Source organism: Rattus norvegicus, chromosome X, assembly GCF_021556685.1.
Source record: "Rattus norvegicus strain SHRSP/BbbUtx chromosome X, alternate assembly SHRSP_T2T, whole genome shotgun sequence".
NCBI lineage: Eukaryota > Metazoa > Chordata > Mammalia > Rodentia > Muridae > Rattus > Rattus norvegicus.
In genome coordinates, this window is record NC_141554.1 from 59,220,738 (window position 1) to 59,242,228 (window position 21,491).

Below are 21,491 nucleotides of genomic sequence, written 5' to 3' on the forward strand. Positions count from 1 at the left end.
CATGAGTAGCTAATTCATGCTGAAGAGGTTCATGACTGCTTCTTTTTGATGGAATGATTTACCATCATTCCATAACCCCACCCCTACGTCTGATAAGGAAATAATAAGGTTATTTATCTTCAACTAAAAAAAAAAGTATGACTTAAGACATTTCCTTTTTGGGACGACTATGCATTAAAAGTGGAAAACAAGATGCTTCAAGTGACCTTGTTCACTGTAAAATATTTTCAGAGGGGACAATATGTTAAGATCATCATGTCGGTAGCACCTTCAAAAGAAAACACCCAGAAGAAAGGAAGCCAGCAAAGGACTGACATTTTCTTATTCTTTTCATTTCTGTTTCTCAAAGGAAATGTGGATTTTTACCTTGAAAAGACCATTCATGTGGTAATGATAAAGTGCTTGAATTAGTGATTCAAATCTCTTCAAATCCAACAGTAAAGGATAAAGCAGGAATGCAAATCGACTTGTTTTTTTTTTCTTTTTTTCCCCAACCGTCTGGGGCGTTTTTTAAATTTCTCCTCACAACCACAGGAATTAGGCCTAAGAATTACTAGCTTAAACAACATAAAAAGAAAGAGAAGGAAAAGTATAACAAGAGTTATTAAATTAACAAGCATACTTACATATGTTCCAACAACACATTATTTAATTTATTGTCATCTATGATCAGATAGAAATCAGAAGAAACATTTGTAGCTTAATAAATAATTTAATTTCTTGAATTTCTATGTAACATATAAATTTATTTTTACAGGATATATAGAGAGCATACTCATAGAGAGCAACAGACTTATGAAACGACTATAAAACACAAATTATAAGTCGAGGTTAAAATTTCTCATTTGTACACTTGTATTTGTCTATTTTCCTATTGCTAGTCAAAGCAAAACCAAATATATAATTGTAAGTATTCTAAGAAAAAGAGGAGCGCCCCCATCACCTACTCATGAGTCACCTACATCCTAGATTATACAAAGTCAAAAGAGGGTGAGCAAAACTCAAGAGAAGTACTATGTAAAATGCACTTGTACTGACTGTGAACAGATCTGAGAGTGTCTGAGTTTAAAATACAACTTGAACGCCAGCAGAGGAAAATGATTACATCCACTTTCCTATTTGGGTTCCCTCAAATTCTGAAGATGTAAAAGTTGTAATTAAATAGCAGATTATATGAACACATCTCCACTACTTTGGTGGAAAGAATAGACTAAGGATTGTTGTTAACAGGAGCATATACTGCAAGCAGTATAGAAAACTGCCCATTATGCTAACATTAAGATTCCATCCTTCCAATTGATATTAACCTAAAACACATCTGATCTCCCAAAATTTAACCTCTCGTTGACTAGTAAAGATAGATCCATATTACTTTGCCACATATTCATGCACTATGTAATAAGGTCATTTCACATTAACTCTTTTTTTAATGACACAGCATGCCTTTTGAAAGGTAACATTTAGATTATGAAGATTGAAATTTACAACATCGATATTACACTTAGTACTCTGAAGTTCATGGGCAGGTTTTTTTTTAGTTTGTTTTTTGGTAGTAGAGGGAACACAGCATAGTAATTTTTTAGAGTGTTTCCTTGTGTTAAAAAGAGAAAAATTTCAATTTTATGAACACTGGGGGATACATAAATGAAAGCAGTAAATAGAAAAATAAAAGTAACTTTACTTACTTTAATGAAGGTTTCAGAAGCAATGAGTTTGTCAGTGAACGCAGAGGCTATTAGAGAAAAATTTGCTAATGAACAGAAGGAATTTACACATATATATTTATAAAACCATATATATCTTATAAATATATATATATGCCTATCTTATCTGTAATTGAGAAACATTTTATGTTCTGAGACTGTAAAAAAGATATAATACTGAATGGAAAATTAAACTTGATCTCCTTTTTTTCTCTTAAGATATATTTTATGGATGAAACCAAAATCTGACTATGATAGGGCACATCAAATTAAGATTAGAATTAACTCTCCTGCTTTTTCTCCTCCTCCTTTTGCTTATTTAAGTCAGATTGTTATAACTCCTTCTGACAGTCTTTCATTCTCTTATCATAGAACATAGGTTTTCACTCTGCAATGAACCAAAAGAAATAACTGCAACTTTCAATTACTACCACCTCACGTTTCAAAATTCTGTATATTGTTCCAAGGTCACATTGAAATTCATGAAAGTAGCAATATTGAAATCAGTGAAAGTAAAGTCCTTAACAAAATCTAAAAGTTTTCATAGTAAAGCTGGTTTCTTTTAGAAAAATACATCGAATTGTTATTTCTTCTCTTTCTCTACTATTTGAATTTTTTGGCACACATTGTGATTAAAAACAAAAAGAATTAATGAAGGATGTCATACTTGCAAAATTATGACTTTGCATATTCTGTTTTAAAGGAGTTTAAATTAAACTAATAATAATGGAGAGATTCCTCATTTATTTGGTTGTAAATTACTTCTTATTGTTAAATTTTTCTTCACACCAATTCTCTAGTAAAGTCAGGTCATTTTGGATGAGCAGTTATCTTTGTTTAAAAAAAAAGCAAAAGTCACCCTTAAATTTTCATGAATGAAAATTAAAAAAATAAAACCAAAGACACAATAATGCCTTCGAGATGTGTGAATGTATATTAATATTAGCATATGAGACTGTCCTCTGAATCTAAGTATCTATGGCTTTCTCCTTGGATGCTGGATGTCTGGAGACTCACACCCAAGAAAACAGATTTATTTGTTTTGTTATTTCCTTTCATTTATTTTGTAGAGCCACAATATCCCTGAAACTCAAGGTTAAGGCCTATTAATAAGGATAATTGAAACTGTTGGCTACTTTCTTAGTTCAGAATAACCAGGTGGGAAAGATCCACAATAAGGCAAGAAATAACCTCTGCTTCCATTGACAAAACTTTCTTCTGTTATTAAGAGGTACATTGTGATTTATTTTTAATAACCATATGTATGTTTGGAAAAAATTTCCAGAATAGGGAATAGGAATCTATAGTGTGATATCTAAGCTATTTAATATTTTGCCTCTATTTTTCATCAGCTATAGCAGTCATGGGATGAATGGTCAAACAAATTGAGATCAGAGACAAAACGACATTTTCCTCTTCTGTTTATGTGTATTCTCTTAGTTCCATTCAGTTATTTCACTTGTGTGATATTTTTGTTATCTTTAGAATTTCAATAAGATTTCTTGTGGGACTAATGTATACACTGAAGCTAATAAAGAAGAAATTGCTGGTTTTGGTGTATATGCCTAAAATCCCAGCAGTCAAGAAGCTGAGGCAGGAGAATCAAGAGGTTGAAGCCAGCCCAGCCTGAATCCTATCTCAAAAACAAGATAAACAAAACAACAAATAAAAAGAAGAAAATAAACACAAGATTAAACTCTTCTTTAAAAGGAGAGCTAGGGTACCATTCCAGAATCAGAAAATAGCTTATAATGTACAAATAAATGTTTTCCTAGAAATAGTAATCTCAATTCACATAAATAGTATCTGAAAAGTTAATGACTATTCTAGGATAAACAAAGCATACTTAGAGTTTAGGAATTGGCTCTTAGTTAATATTTCCTCTTGTTATAAAATATGTATTATATTAACAATGAAATATGGAAGAAACCAGCATCTACATATTTAAGATTAAGTTGATAGAGTCCAAATACATATAGTATGAGGAAAATAATAATCACAATATGATTGACTGAACAATCAGATGCTTAACTATAGAAATATAAGTTCAGATCTCATCACGTCTTGAATTTTATAGACTTCATTTAAACTTAAATCAGCTGGTAACACAACATACAAAGGTCTTCTCTGCCCGTCGAAGACCAAAGGGATGGGATACAAATTAAATAATCAAAGATTTGAGCATCAGAATAAAGACTAAGATGCTCAGAAGCAGCAAGTTGAGGTTACACTAATGAACCAAATGGACTTTGAATCCATAATGTATCATTCAGAGCTCAGGCGGTGATTGATGAAAAACAGGCAATACCAAATATCACACATGTCCAAGTCTGGAAGTCCATTCTTCCCCCCAGCTTGGCTAACACATTCACATTTTCAAATGTGTTTTTATAGCTAGAATAATCTTATCCCCCAGAACCCCAAACAAACAGAAAGAGAAGGATGAAACCTAAGCACTAGGGAAATACATATTTTTTTTCTTCATTTTATTGAGTTCTCACAGAACTTCTGTTACACATAGAACACGTGAAACCATGAGTTCCCTTATCTGGTTCTCATGTGGAGCTGATAGAGGAATAGAAACTTGGGAGGAATGTTTCTAAAGCTATAAATAGCTTCCTTTGCATTTATTTCATTTGTAAATATAACAAAGCATTGGAGGAAAAAAAGTTTCTTACGTTGTGAGAGTATCAAATATTACCCATCAATCCCTGAATCATGCTATTCAAAGTGCTTAAATCTACACTAAAAATAGAACAAAAAATGTACTCCCAATGCAGCTAAATTAATACCTATGGATGCCTAAAATATGACTGTGGTCTGATTACTTCCTCTACATTTATTCCACACACCCATCGTGCACTTAAAAAATAAAAAAAAAAAAATAAACAAAGAAATAAATCAGGCCATTGCCACATTTACACTCTTCTGAGTACTGGGGGAGTTTGGAATCCAGTCCAATGACAAGTGTCCATAGTACAAAGTAAACAATGGCCTTCTCCGTTTCTGAAAATAACCCAGTGTGCAAAGCTGACCTTAAAGTTTTATTTGTCCTTGAAGCTTCAGTTCTGGTTTTTGAAAATGTGACACAGAACCAAGGGGAGCACAAGAATAAAGACGTACTGTAGAGAAGACCCAGGCAAGTTGTCGGGGAAGTCAACATTTTTTAAGCAAATAAAAATCAATGCACATCCCAAGGCTCCTTTGCCTTGTCACACAGACACTGAGACCTTTGCATTGTTACAAAATGTTTGTACTTGTTTCACCTACATTCATAGTTCTAGTTTGTTTTCCCCAGTGAACTCTATTGTGATTTATACTTTTATGTCTATGTGGCCCACTCACACCTTAGCCTTGTGCCCCAAACTCTAGAATTATTTTCTCACTGTATGGTGTGGCAGGAATTAAGCAAAGACAGAGTAGTCACTACATGAACCCACAAATGATGACTGAGCAGGAATTTCCCATGATGAATCACTAAAGTAAGATCTATAAAGCTTAAGGACTATTATCAATGGTTTTGTCACGTCGATTTTTTTTTTAAAGAAAACTAAAAGCTACATAGGTAACATTGTCCTTTTAACAATTCTGCCTTTTGCAGGATCTTTCGTGATTGATTGAGCATCATAGTTAACATGACAAGGAATTAGCTGCTTATGTGATTGATTTCCAACATAAAGCTAGATAGTAAGTGACAAATTTCCTGGGAGCATCAACTTTCTGTTTCTGAAAGATAGAATCATATAGTTAAAATTAAATTAATTTCTATACAAAAATTAAGTATTTTAAGTATTTTCTGATCTAATTTAAAACTATTTTGTGTAAATAATGTTTATTTTGAAAGTAGTAGTTTGTGTTGTTATTCATACATTTGACCTCCTGAGATATTATTTAAACAACTTTGATATTAATAAATGCTGCTTATGTTCATAAACTGAAACCACTTAAGTTCTGAATGTAGCATTGAAAAGTAAATACAAGTCAGTTAACATTTAAGTACAAGGGGACCCCACAATAAGTTTCACAGATTTTTTTTCTGACTCTTTAGAAGATAACATTTTGTATAATACAAGGTAACAAAACATATTTGATGACACATCCTGTTCTTCCCTTTGGTTTGGAAGCTTTCAATGTAAATTTCACTTTTACTTGCCTTGATTCACCTATCTGAGTTAACTTGCCTGGTATTTGCACATAATCTCATTTGCAGAAAAATTAATTATAGAGGGAAAAGAGGAAGTAGATTATCAAACAAAAACAGCCACAAACACATTCATGCCTTTCCAGGAAGTGATCAAATATAGGGCTTTTTTTTTCAGTTTTGTATTTTTGTGTGTTTTTTTCTTTGTTTTGTTTTGTTTTGCTGTTTTATATATATATTTATATTTATATTTATATATATATAAGGGTACATCAACTCATTTTTAAAAAACGGAAACAACACTCTCCCCATTTTCATGCCCTTGATCTTCACTCTGCCGTGAGCACTCTGTAGTGGTCACTGTTGAATGACTAGCACAACTTTGGGTCTAGAGTGTATTCTGAAGAGCAGTGAATTAAATGTTAAGACAGTTAGACCTACCCCTACCCCCTGCAGAGTTTACACATCATGCTGCCATTAGAAGGGTAGAGGTGGGGAATGAGGTGGGGACAAGGAAGAGATTTCAGGGCTCTGACTGGCAGGGCCCTCCTATGAACAGATCTTCTTCTCTCTTTCTCTCTCTCTTTTGTTCCCAAACGGCAATGCAAGGCTGGCGTTCAGTCGCACTGCTTTCTGAAGGCCCATATGGCCAAGCTGGTCCTAGGAAGAACCTGAGAGAGGATCCGGTGCTCCTTGTCCCATCAGATAGATTTGTCCAAGCACCCCAAGGAAATGTTAAAAGCAAAATAAAATTTTAAAAGAAAATTAAAAACTCATTCTAAAACTAAATTAGTGAAGGAAAAAAGGGAGGGAGTTTCTATCTATACATCAGTCTCTTCTTTAAAAAAAATGTAAATTTACAAATCCAATGACATACAAAACAAAGTCAAAAAGATGTAATGGTAAGAGACATGGTAAAACAGGAAAACACTGATGCTACAAAGAAATTCCAAAAAATATATGTACAAGACCCTGTTTTTCCTCGTGTTCTAGAGATTGTAATGCATGTTTTTAACAGCAGCAGTCGAGGATTGAGTTCCAGGCACTGGACTGCAGATTCCTTTCAAACTCCCAGGAACGGGATGTCCTTTGCTTTTCTGTTACCAAATCACACTGGATATACTGGTTTCCCTTGGCAACAACGGCAGGATGGCACTGTTTGTGTGGGCTTCATCTGGATTCGGCTCCCTGCTTGACTTTGTCTGTGGCCGCTGCCCATTGATGAGTGTCATAGGGATGTTACAGTAGGTATGCTGATTTCCTATGGAGGTAAGTGGCAGGGTGCCCGTAGGAGGTACGTCGTACTCATAGCTTCGATAGTAGTGTTTCTGACGCATTTGTGAATGGTAGGTGTTGTGAAAGGTAGAACGGAGATCTGGATGGGCAGTGGCTAGAGCTGTGGAGGTGGCCGCAGCCATTGAAATGGCCGAGACAGTCTGCAGCTCCCCAAAAGGCCCCTGCTCACTAACATCTAACGCCTGCTCATGTGTAATGGGTTCTATCCTCTTAAAAGGCATTTCGTACTGTAAACGCTTCCAGAACTTCGAGTTCAACTTGTTGCATTTTGGTCCATGCCATTTAATAACGGTCAGAAGCTTGATGGTATGCTTGAGGGCCTCCACCTCCTGGTAGTTCATAATTCCTCGGAGTTCGCTGCATTCGATCAGTATCACTTTGATTTCTCCAGTCACAAGCATGTTTCGAAGTCTCGTTTCCAGCTCAAAGATGCTCCAGCCCCTTCGGACTACATAATTTGGGGTCATGACAATAATCAGCCGCTTACTTTGATCTACGCATCTAGCCACATCTTCAATGTATGCTATAAAGAAAAAAGATAGATGGAGGTAAGTCAACTGATAAGAGCTCCAAAAGTCTCTATTAGTTTGGATCACATAGTAGTAAGAATTGTTTGTCAGTTAACACATTGTGAAGATGAAGCAATGAATTGGCACTTTGGACAGTTTTGGCCTCCATTGTAGAAATATCAGAGATACTTTTTCCAGATGGAAATATCTCATTTGATTTAAATAGGTATTAAGGACCATAAAATACAATGCTTTATAGAAAAATAAAGCATATGACATATAAAATATAAATTTCATCAAAAATGTTTCTTTTTATTTTTTATTGGATATTTTTTATTTATATTTCAAATGTTATTCTCTTTCCCAGTTTTCTGTCTTCTATGAGGGTGTTCCCCCTCCCCAACCACAAAAATTATTTCTTGAGACACTAAAATACTATGTATGTGACTACAAATACATACCAATTTACAACATACACATGCACACACAAATGAAATATACAAGAGAAACCATTAACTTACTTCCAGTTGGGATCAAATCTCTATCTGGTATAAACAACTTATATCCATAATGCTTTTCAAGCATATCAGGGAGGATTTCAAGGGCAAAACGTTCTTCTTCCCCAGTCTCTTGATTCCACTGGTCAGGATCCACTTTGGTATATGACAGATAGGCATCATAATCTTTGTTATCTGCCAAAAAAGTTAGCAAAGTAAGTTCTAGACTAGAAGCAATAAACTATTAACAATATTTACTTTTATTAAAAAATATTTTCAAACATTCTGATCCTAAAACCACAAAAGGAAGGCTGTATTAATTTTTATCTTGTGTTCAATAGCACCAACAATTCTGCAAGTAGCTTGGAAGTACAAAGTTACCTTCAATTATTTTGTTGTGATGAAAATAGTAGGAAAAATATTCAATGGCAAGAGTCATGAAGGAGTAAGGGCATGGAGCTTACTGCCAGAACTCATAAACTGGTAGCATCACCAGCAGGTTGAACTTCTGGCATTACCAACAAACAGGCAACAAACAAATGTAATGAGATGCCAATTTTCATAATATTTTAGACCCAGATAATAAGAAGTCTTTAGACATGTTTAGAAAAAGCTACATGTTTAGAAAATGGTGTGTGATTAATACATATACTGCATTAAACAACACTGCCTTCGGACATTTTTAAAGGAGGCTGTGATTATTTAATTTCAACTTTGATTTATAAAATAATTAAAAGTATAAAGATGATAAACATAGTGATAGGGCTTAAGAAAGCCTGTTTCTTATTCTGAGGTTTCAGTCATCAACTAAATATTGCCCACTACAAAGATGGAAAACAGCCAGTAGGAACTCTAATATTTTTCATTATCTCAAGTATAGTCATTAAATTACTCTTTGCATGGTTTGCATGGGATTCTCGCTATCATGTGTCACCAATGAAATGCAAACAAAATAAGAAACTCAACATTTAATCAGTTAAAAAAATGTATTCAACAGGTTTCTCCTTTTATAGTAACTGAAATAACTATTGTATTTACTGATTCATAAAAATAATTTTTACAGTAAAAAGAGCATTTATATTAAGTTAATTAAGTTAAGAAGTAAAAATATTGGGCTGGAGAGATGGCTCGGCTGTTAAGAGCACTGACTGCTCTTTCAGAGGTTCTGAGTTCAATTCCCAGCAACCACATGGTGGCTCACAACCACCTGTAATGGGATCCGATGCCTTCTTCTGGTACATCTGAAGACTGTGACAGTGTACTTATATGCATAAAATAAATAAATCTTAATAAAATAAAAATATTAACTTAAAATATTATTAAGAAGGTTTTCTCTGCCTAGCCCCAATTAGTAAATCTACAACATAATCTGTATACTCAAGGCTCAGGGAACAATACAAAAGAGGGGACTAAAAGATTTTAAGAGCCAGAAGACCAGGATACCTGATACAATATTGTTTCCAGTAGTCATTAACAGAGACATTTTTCCCATGAATTCTCAACAATAAGATTACCTAAACAAGACTTACATAGTGACTAGAAAAAAGAAAAACCAAACCAAAAACCATGACAGTGCTGATAGGAGAATTTCCCATGATTACATTAAGACTATATGGAATCAATGGCTGCTAAGAGAGGGATAATAAGTTTTTTCTAGGGATGAGACCACTGATAGGTTATACAATCCAAAGAGGTCAATCTTAAACACGTGTGTATATGAACAGCAGTAAATAAACTCAGTTGTGTGTGTATTTGTGAGTGTGTGTGTGTGTGTGTGTGTGTGTGTGTGTGTGTGTAGATAATAAAGACAAGACTTGAGAGAGAGTGGGAAACATGAGTCATTTAGAAGGTGGAGAGGGAGAGGTGGAAATGATGCTAATAAATTATTCAGGCAATAGTTCCAAAGCAAAACAAAATAAAACATATTGGATGTGGTGATGTGTGTGTATAGTCTAAGCTATTTGGGTGGTTGAAGAAGATCATTCAAGGTGAAGAGTTCAAGACAAACTTAAACATAACAGTGGCAGTGAGTACTGTCTCAAGAAACAAAACCAGTCCAAATGAAAACAGAGAGTCAACACTAAATATCATTAAATAACCTTCAGGAGAGAAAGAAAAGCTGAAATAAACCTGTTTAAGGTGCTGACAAGTACATCCTTCTCTTTAACACATCCGAGAATATTGGCTTAATATTGTGTAAGAAGATTAAGAAGCTGAGCAACTCATGGATTGTGATTTTAGAAAAACATATCTTTAAAAGTATAAGCTGACCTCTCTTTTTTAGATGAACATGGTATATTGAATTTGTCTAGGAAAGAGTTATACTGACAAGGGAAATGATTTGAGATTAAGAGCAGGATCTTTAATATCTATTGAGTAGTTGTCAGATGTTGTTGGCAGCTGTCTTTTTTATTACTCCCAAATATTTATAAGTAACATAAATGAAAGTGACAGAGCCCATTTTTCACAAAATGGGTTACTAAAATAAAACTGGGAGAGTCAAAGATGTACGGTTAGGAATAAGATAACTCAGAAAACTGATAACTACAAGTTGTCACTGATATAATTTGGGCCACATTTCTCTCCTTGGTCTCAGAAAATGTTTTGCATTCCTATACAACCTCACATCTCTAAGATATATTTTTTGATGTTAAAAATATTGTAGAACTTTATAAATAATTAAGGAATTCAGACATTAAGGTTATAAACTTATAATCTTACTATTTTGATCTTTGTGCTTTACTGAATCGCTGTTTAATGTTTTTCATTTGTTGGTGATCTTTAAGTGTAAACCAAGAAGTGTGCACATGCTAGTTAAATTCTCTACCTAGACTTAACTTGCCTTTAATTTCAATTCTGTTATGGTAGTCTGTGTAAAATATATTCTCCAATAAAGCAGCTTGAATTAAGCAATTCAACATTTTTATAAATTGGTCTAGATTACACATTTGCCATTTCATATATTTCCAGACTGTTTACCTATATGTTCTTAAAGATTTAAATGGAACACTAAATTACATAGTTTTTGAGACAGGACCCTTATCTACACACTGGGCTGTCCACAAATTTACCATTCTCTTACCTTAGCCTACTGAGTGCTAAGATAACATGCATATAATATGTGGCAATAATTAAAACATGGCTCTGGTTGCATGACTTAGAACTTGAAAGTACTTTCTCTGCAAGTTTCAGGACATAATTTCAAATCCTCAGAAGCTACATACAATCCAAACACAGTAGCAGCAATATCTAAAGTCTGAAGTTTCTGGGGTGATGGGAAGCTGAGACAAAAGAACCCTAGAAATTCCCAGGCCAGTTAGTCTTCATATACCAAGGAGAAAAACAACAAAGTTACCCCACCTCAAAGAGAGTAGAAAGAGAGGGTCAGCACAAGAGACTGTCTTGACCTCCAAATTGTGTATGGACTGTGTATATGTGAATTTACATTCACATACACACAAAGGTAAATTAAAAGGTAAAAATACAATATTTGTGATGTTTTATGATGAGAACAACAGCAGATGAGCTGAACTTCAATAACTTCTGAGTCACTTGAGATTTTAATTTCTTCTTTATGAAGGAGCCCCTTGGAGGCTAAGTGGTAGGGCACTTGTCCAGTATGTACAATGCCATAGGTTTGATTCCTCAGAATGGATAAAACATGAGAGAAAAACAACTTCTTGAAGCTCTTTAGTAGTAAATGTATCCTAACTATACAGCAAACTGGCTCTAGAGTCATTCAACAGATCTTAAAGTCCTTTCTCTGCAGCCTTAAGAAGGTAATAGCTAGCATAGTTGTTGGAAGTCTTAAAAGATGTAGTGTGGCTTTTTACTTGGGGTACAACATAATCATCACATCGAAAATTTTGGAGTAGTGATTACCTTGTACTGTTAGTCATGGCAACAGAACAAGCAAAACAGTGCAGAGATATCTAGGTCTACAGAATGGCAATGGAGCTTTTGTCACCCTCGTTAGAAGGTAGGGGAGAATCACAGGACACTCACCTGGGAATGCAGCCATTATTCCCTTCTGCCCTTACTTCCCACTGGAAGTAAGTGATCATATGAGATGCTAGGGGTTTCTTTTTGTTTGTTTGTTTGCTTGCTTGGTTTTTATTTGTTCGCATTTCTGTTATTATTGATATTGCTGTTGGTGGTGGTGGTGGTCATGTGTGTGCGTATGTATGTGTGTATATGTGTCTAAGATTGGAGAGGTTAACAGGAAGTAAAACTCTATGATACAGCTTTCATAAGGACATTATCCAAGAAGGAGGGGAATTTTATGGTGATACAGTTGTTTTGGGGTCACCTATATTCCTGTGAGAAACCCCTCAGCCATGATCTTTAAGTAAGGCCTCTGAAAATTCATTGACTGGATACGTTGGATTTGGATGGAATTGTTACATTTACCTGTCTGCAGTGCCCTATGTTGGCTAAATAGATATTTACTCTTATCTCCTCAGAAAGTTAATGCAACAAGAGGGAAGAGGTAGCAGACTAGTACCAGAGAGCACTGGATGTCCGTTAAGAAGGACTGACATACCACTTAGCAGTTGGTGACTTTGAATGACTTTAAATAGGACGTATGCCCAAAATAACATCTTGTTTTCTCTTTGGGAGTTCAAAAACTGTGTATACAATTTCACTAATCACCACTAACTAAAAAAGATGATAACAAAAGGCCAGTTCTATAAATTTTTTAAAGAATGATTTATAGAGACATAGTATTTCATTCACTGTGTACCTGAAGACAGTATTCCTGAATCTACAAATAAGGAAAGAACTTGTAGTCGAATGAGAAAGAAAACTAAGTGTATGTGTGATCCAAGATTGCACAGATGCTAATTTGTTGTGTATATTCTACAGGGAACAAGTGCTCAATTTTTAAAGATGGGGTAGAGATTTTAAAAGATTGTTTTAACTCATTTGTCCAATGCTGATAATAATACAAAGCATTGAATTAGATCTCTGTCTTCATCTTCAAAATATGAATTGGGTTGGTTATTTTAATGTTCCTAAAACGTGCATCATTAATATTATGAGTAACCATGACCTATATACCCAGAGGCAGAGGGAGAAGGGGAATAAACACTCTGCTCTGGAAAAAAATAAACACAATGAGGGGCTATCATTTTAAAATAAACCTGGAAGAGAAACCCCAGGCAAAGGCATGGAAAAACAAAGAAGGCTGATATTTTGATGTTTTCCTTGGGGATTAGAAAGAATGCTGAAGAACAAGTAGAAGGGGGAAGAATTATAAAACCCAGGTTTGGTATTTAACCTCACATAAATAGTCAACATATAATAACAAAAGTAATACTGAACCAACGGAACTGTGTTCTGGATAGTGAGATTTAACAATTATGTATTCACAAACGCAAGTGACAATAGTTCAATAAACATGTCCCAAAAAGCTGGGCAATATGGAGTTAAGAGAAAGAAGGCAAAAAAGCAGTGACAAGGCTTGAATCCAGGTAACAAAACATCTGTAATTTATTTACAAGGTTGAGTAGTTAGCTGGGTTGGGAACGAAAGGAGAAAGCAAAGCAGAAATATATTCTTAAAAACCCACTCAATATAATCCTTCTGTATCAGAATCTTTGTGATACAGAACTGATAGAATCAGGAAATACTATACCGACTTTAAAAAAACTGGCTGAAAATACAGAGGCGAATACCAGTAGCAAACCACTGAACTGAGAATAGGACCCCCGTTGAAGGAATCAGAGAAAGAACTGGAAGAGCTTGAAGGGGCTCGAGACCCCATATGTACAACAATGCCAAGCAACCAGAGCTTCCAGGGACTAAGCCACTACCTAAAGACTATACATGGACTGACCCTGGACTCTGACCTCATAGGTAGCAATGAATATCCTAGTAAGAGCACCAGTGGAAGGGGAAGCCCTGGGTCCTGCTAAGACTGAACCCCCAGTGAACTAGACTGTTGGGGGGAGGGGGACAATGGGGGGAGGGTGGGGAGGGGAACACCGATAAGAAAGGGGAGGGGGGAGGGGGATGTTTGCCCGGAAACTGGGAAAGGGAATAACACTCGAAATGTATATAAGAAATACTCAAGTTAATAATAATAAAAAAAAAAAAAAACTGGCTGAATGGGTTCCTGATACCAAATTCTCCACTTCCTGATCTTTTACATTGGATACAATTTTGGAATGGGAATCATTTGGACTTAGGTTAAAATTCTTTCAAGTTGTATATTTCAAAGTAAAAATAAAATAATAAATCTTCAGAAGACTAATAAAATGATTTTTTCCTTCAATGATTGGAATGGAACACAGTGCCTGATGTGTGCTAGACATGTGTTCTACCCCAGAGCTATGTACCACTCACCTAACAGCTAATCTTCATTTCCACATTCTTTTTTATATTCTTTATTTATTGTTGCTTTCTAGAGTATTTTAAGTTTCATTTTTTAGAATCAATATTTTGATAAAACGGCTAAGGATAAAAAAGAAAAAAAGAAATGGGTTCACCTTTGACTATGAAATTATGCATCTTTAAAAGTCAAAAACTTTTGCAAGATCAGATATTTCTGCTAACAATCATCTCCTTTGTATGAGGTAAATGAGAGTGGAGAACTCGGTATATAGGAAGTTGATATTTTCCAAAATGCTTTCTACCTCTAGATCAGTAATTATTTAAGAAACGAAGGAATGTCTCTAAGATTAGACAATTGTGTGGATTTCTGAGAAGAAGATGGGCATCAGGGTTTCTGGGTATCAGGGATGTGTTTAGAGGTAGAATCAGTAAGAGTAAAGAATTATGTTCCTTTTCTCAAGAAGGCACCATGCTAGTGCTGGGAACTCAGGCTGGGTCCTCTGTAAGAGCAGCCAGTACTCTAGACCACTGGGTTGTCCCTCCAGCACCAAACTTGTTACATTCTTAATATTACTGGAAAGGTGTCTTATAAAACAGTGTTTCTAGAAGTTGTACAAGTCAGGTCCATTGTGTTTAAGAGAATTACTTAAGAATGGTAACCATCACTAACCTCCAGTTTTATTACAGAGCAACAGTGATAAAAACTGCATGGTATTGGTACAGAGACTGGCAGGTAGATCAATGGAATAGAATTGAAGACCTAGAAATGAACCCACACACCTATGGTCACTTGATTTTTGACAAAGGAGCTAAGACCATCCAATGGAAGAAAGATAGCGTTTTCAACAAATGTTGCTGGTTCAACTGGAAGTCAGCATGTAGAAGAATGCAAATTGATCTATTCTTATCTCCTTTTACAAAGCTCAAGTCCAAGTGGATCAAGTACTTCCAAATAAAACCAGATACACTGAAACTGACAGAAGAGAAAGTGGGGGAGGGCCTCAAACACATGGGCACAGGGGAAAATTTCCTGAACAAAACACCAATGGCTTATACTCTAAGATCAAGAATCGACAAATGGGACCTCATAAAATTGCAAATTTCTATAAGGCAAAGGACACTATCATTAGGACAAAATGCCAACCAACAGATTGGGAAAAGATCTTTACCAATCCTACATTTGATAGAGAGCTCATATCCAAAATATACAAAGAACTCAAGAAGTTAGACTCCAGAGAATCAAATAACACTATTAAAAATGGGGTACAGAGCTAAACAAAGAATTCTCAACTGAGAAATATAGAGCAGCCGAGAAACACCTAAAGAAACGTTCAACATCCTTAGTCATCAGGGAAATGCAAATCAAAGCAACCCTGAGATTCCACCTCACACCTGTCAGAATGGCTAAGATCAAATACTCAGGTGACAACAGTTGTTGGTGAGGGTGTTGAAAAAGAGGAACATTACTCCATTGTTAGTGGGATTGCAAAGTGGCACAACTACTCTGGAAATCAGTCTTGAGGTTCCTCAGAAAATTGGACATTGAACTGCCTGAGAACCCAGCTATACCTCTCTTGGGCATATACTCAAAAGATGCCCCAACATATAAAAAAGACACGTGCTCCACTATGTTCATCGCAGCCTTATTTATAATAGCCAGAAGCTGGAAAGAACCCAGATACCCTTCAACAGAGGAATGGATACAGAAAATGTGGTACATCTACACAGTGGAGTACTACTCAGCTATTAAAAGCAATGACTTCATGAAATTCATTGGCAAATGGATTGAACTAGAAAATATCATACTGAATGAGGTGACTCAACCACAAAAGAACACACATCCATGAACTCACTGATAAGTGAATATTAGTCCAAAAGCTCAGAATGCACAAGATATGATTCAGAGACCACATGAAGCTCAGTAAGAAGGAAGATCAAGTGTGGATGCTTCAGTCTTTCTTAGGAGGAGGAACAAAAACTCACAGGAGGAAATACGGTGAGAAGTGTGGAACATAGACTGAAGGGAAGGCCATCCAGAGATTGCCCCATCTGGGGATCCATCCCATATATAACCACCAAACCTAGACAATATTGTGAATGCCAAGAAGTGCACGCTGACAGGAGCCCTATATAGCTGTGTCCTGAGAGACTCTGCCAGAGCCTGACAAATACAGAAGTGGGTGCTTGCAATGAACCATTGAACTGAGACTGGGGTCCTCAATGGAGGAGTTAGAGAAAAAACTGAAGTAGCTGAACGGGTTTCCAACTCAGTAGGAAGAACAACAATATCAACCAACCAGACACTCCAGAGCTCCCAGGGACTAAACCACCAACCAAAGAGGACACATTTACAGACCCCTGGCTCCAGCTGCATGTGTAGCAGAGGATGGCCTTGTCGGGCATCAATGGGAGGACAAAGCCTTGGTCCTGTCAAAGCTTGATGCCCCAGTGAAGGGGAATATCAGGGCGGGGAGGTGGGATGGAGTGAGTAGTGCGGTGTTAGAGTATGCTCATAGAAGCAGGGGGAGATAGCAGGTTTCTGGAGGGAAAACCCCAAAAGGGGATACCATTTGAAATGTAAATAAAAAAAATCCAATAAAAGAGAAAAAAAATAAAATGGTATTATCAAAACCAAAAAATAAATAAAATTAAATAAAATAAAAAAGGCTCTTGGTCACTATCTCAGCAGGAGCAGGTCTGTTTTAATTCCAGAAGGATCACTACACTTGCAGAATGAACTTCTCATAAAATCATTTCAATGTTCTCTGCCCTAGCAGGCTTTGCTTTCTATTTCTCTTTAGCAATATCATGCATACATTAATCTTACCCAGATGATAATTGAGTTTATTACCGTGGCTTTCTTTAGGCTTATTGCATTCACAGGAGCATCTCAAAGAAAGCCCCAGCACTTACATACCTGATTATGCTCAAGATAGCCTGAAGGACAGGCTTTAACAAATCCTAAGGCATTTATAAACTGAATTAGCTTTTTGTGGTATAATTTAACCTGTTAAAATATTGTTTGTTACTATTTCTCTGCTTTGTATTCTCACCTAAAACAATACAAAAAATGAGGACCCAAATAGCTTCAGAATAGCAATGAAATCCATTAGGCTTATACAAGTAACCCAGTCAAGTGTGTATAGGTATCAAGGTTCCTCAAAATAAATTCAACTGTTTATGGTTCTGCTTTTTGTAAAAATTAAATTCTGTCATTTTATATATTCAGAAAATGACAGATGAAGCCTGCACTGGAAATTGATTGTTTGGGTAAAATCATTTTCATATCATTCAGAACAAAATAAAAATATTTAAAGTAAGGTTATTAGATAATGTGAAATTGTTTAGATAAACTGCTTTTTCAAATATCATCTACTTCTAATTGCACAAATAACAGCATGTATTCAGATTATGTTGAGTATATTAAATTTTAAAAATACAGAAGACTTTGTAACAGAATATAAAGGATTTGGAAATAGACTTCATTTATAATCCTACTTGGCTATTTACAGCAATACTTGAATTATCATTTTGAATAAATTACTTAACATTTGTTTACTTAAATATGTATTTAAATATCTATTTAAATATGTATTTATTATTTTAATTAATGTATTTTATTACAAAGTAGTTTATTGAGAAGTAATTCAAGGTTTCTGGGATTTATCAAATCTGCTATATAAATTTTGTATAAAATATAAAGCCTTAAAAATTAGAAATTCCGAACCTTCAGAGAGGCAGACAAGCCTGGGAAACCAGAAGAGACTGCTCCCTGCACACACATCTCGGACGCCAGAGGAAAAAGCCAAAGACCATCTGGAACCCTGGTGCACTGAAGCTCCCGGAAGGGGCGGCACAGGTCTTCCTGCTTGCTGCCGCTGCAGAGAGCCCCTGGGCAGCACCCCACGAGCGAACCTGAGCCTTGGGACCACAGGTAAGACCAAATTTTCTGCTGCAAGAAAGCTGCCTGGTGAACTCAAGACACAGGCCCACAGGAACAGCTGAAGACCTGTAGAGAGGAAAAACTACACGCCCGAAAGCAGAACACTCTGTCCCCATAACTGACTGAAAGAGAGGAAAACAGGTCTACAGCACTCCTGACACACAGGCTTATAGGACAGTCTAGCCACTGTCAGAAATAGCAGAACAAAGTAACAATAGAGATAATCTGATGGCGAGAGGCAAGCGCAGGAACACAAGCAACAGAAACCAAGACTACATGGCATCATCGGAGCCCAATTCTCCCACCAAAGCAAACACGGAATATCCAAACACACCAGAAAAGCAAGATCTAGTTTCAAAATCATATTTGATCAGGATGCTGGACGACTTCAAGAAAGACATGAAGAACTCCCTTAGAGAACAAGTAGAAGCCTACAGAGAGGAATCGCAAAAATCCCTGAAAGAATCGCAAAAATCCCTGAAAGAATTCCAGGAAAACATAAATAAACAAGTAGAAGCCCATAGAGAGGAGACACAAAAATCCCTGAAAGAATTCCAGGAAAACACAATCAAACAGTTGAAGGAATTAAAAATGGAAATAGAGAGACAAGCCTGGGAAACCAGAAGAGACTGCTCCCTGCACACACATCTCGGACGCCAGAGGAAAAAGCCAAAGACCATCTGGAACCCTGGTGCACTGAAGCTCCCGGAAGGGGCAGCACAGGTCTTCCTGGTTGCTGCCGCTGCAGAGAGCCCCTGGGCAGCACCCCACGAGCGAACCTGAGCCTCGGGACCACAGGTAAGACCAAATTTTCTGCTGCAAGAAAGCTGCCTGGTGAGCTTGGGACACACGGAAGCAGAATTTCTCTAGGACCGGGCACGTTCTGTGTTTACCGGAAGTCCTACACCCGCGGATCCCGGCCCGCAGCAGCTCTCTGCTCCCAGACCCGGTGAGAGAGAGACCCAACCGCCTGGTCAGGTGGGCACTCCTGAGGCTGCAGAGCGGAGGAGACCACCAACACTGCTCACCCCTGCCCACATCCCTGGCCCAAGAGGAAACTGTATAAGGCCTCTGGGCTCCCGTGGGGGAGGGCCCAGGAGCGGCAGGACACCTGCCTGAGACACCACCTGAACCTGAAGGAAACAGACCGGATAAACAGTTCTCTGCACCCAAATCCCGTGGGAGGGAGAGCTAAACCTTCAGAGAGGCAGACAAGCCTGGGAAACCAGAAGAGACTGCTCCCTGCACACACATCTCGGACGCCAGAGGAAAAAGCCAAAGACCATCTGGAACCCTGGTGCACTGAAGCTCCCGGAAGGGGCGGCACAGGTCTTCCTGGTTGCTGCCGCTGCAGAGAGCCCCTGGGCAGCACCCCAAGAGCGAACCTGAGCCTCGGGACCACAGGTAAAACCAAATTTTCTGCTGCAAGAAAGCTGCCTGGTGAACTCAAGACACAGGCCCACAGGAACAGCTGAAGACCTGTAGAGAGGAAAAACTACACGCCCGAAAGCAGAATACTCTGTCCCCATAACTGACTGAAAGAGAGGAAAACAGGTCTACAGCACTCCTGACACACAGGCTTATAGGACAGTCTAGCCACTGTCAGAAATAGCAGAACAAAGTAACACTAGAGATAATCTGATGGCGAGAGGCAAGCGCAGGAACCCAAGCAACAGAAACCAAGATTACATGCCATCATCAGAGCCCAATTCTCCCACCAAAACAAACATGGAATATTCAAACACACCAGAAAAGCAAGATCTAGTTTCAAAATCATATTTGATCATGATGCTGGAGGACTTCAAGAAAGACATGAACACACTTAGGGAAACACAGGAAAACATTAATAAACAAGTAGAAGCCTACAGAGAGGAATCACAAAAATCCCTGAAAGAATTCCAGGAAAACACAATCAAACAGTTGAAGGAATTAAAAATGGAAATAGAAGCAATCAAGAAAGAACACATGGAAACAACCCTGGATATAGAAAACCAAAAGAAGAGACAAGGAGCTGTAGATACAAGCTTCATCAACAGAATACAAGAGATGGAAGAGAGAATCTCAGGAGCAGAAGATTCCATAGAAATCATTGACTCAACTGTCAAAGATAATGTAAAGCGGAAAAAGCTACTGGTCCAAAACATACAGGAAATCCAGGACTCAATGAGAAGATCAAACCTAAGGATAATAGGTATAGAAGAGAGTGAAGACTCCCAGCTCAAAGGACCAGTAAATATCTTCAACAAAATCATAGAAGAAAACTTCCCTAACCTAAAAAAAGAGATACCCATAGACATACAAAAAGCCTACAGAACTCCAAATAGATTGGACCAGAAAAGAAACACCTCCCGTCACATAATTGTCAAAACACCAAACGCACAAAATAAAGAGAGAATATTAAAAGCAGCAAGGGAAAAAGGTCAAGTAACATATAAAGGGAGACCTATCAGAATCACACCAGACTTCTCGCCAGAAACTATGAAGGCCAGAAGATCCTGGACTGATGTCATACAGACCCTAAGAGAACACAAATGCCAGCCCAGGTTACTGTATCCAGCAAAACTCCCAATTAACATTGATGGAGAAACCAAGATATTCCATGACAAAACCAAATTTACACAATATCTTTCCACAAATCCAGCACTACAAAGGATAATAAATGGTAAAGCCCAACATAAGGAGGCAAGCTATACCCTAGAAGAAGCAAGAAACTAATCGTCTTGGCAACAAAACAAAGAGAATGAAAGCACACAAACATAACCTCACATCCAAATATGAATATAAAGGGAAACAATAATCACTATTCCTTAATATCTCTCAATATCAATGGCCTCAACTCCCCAATAAAAAGACCTAGATCAACAAACTGGATACGCAACGAGGACCCTGCATTCTGCTGCCTACAGGAAACACACCTCAGAGACAAAGACAGACACTACCTCAGAGTGAAAGGCTGGAAAACTACTTTCCAAGCAAATGGTCAGAAGAAGCAAGCTGGAGTAGCCATTCTAATATCAAATAAAATCAATTTCCAACTAAAAGTCATCAAAAAAGATAAGGAAGGAC

At 37.0% G+C, this 21,491-nt stretch overlaps 1 protein-coding gene across 1 annotated transcript in view; it reads right to left on the minus strand.

Moving 5' to 3' along the window:
* Nucleotides 1-692: 692 nt before the first annotated feature.
* The window catches only part of Il1rapl1 (interleukin 1 receptor accessory protein-like 1), a 1,504,224-nt gene continuing 1,483,425 nt past the window's right edge, over nucleotides 693-21,491 (minus strand). The window contains exons 10-11 of the mRNA NM_177935.3: nucleotides 8,171-8,341; nucleotides 693-7,663 (exon numbers count right to left, since the gene is read on the minus strand). Coding sequence (NP_808796.2) covers nucleotides 6,945-7,663; nucleotides 8,171-8,341 — 890 coding nt within the window. The 3' untranslated portion in view covers nucleotides 693-6,944. The remainder of the gene's footprint in view (nucleotides 7,664-8,170; nucleotides 8,342-21,491) is intronic.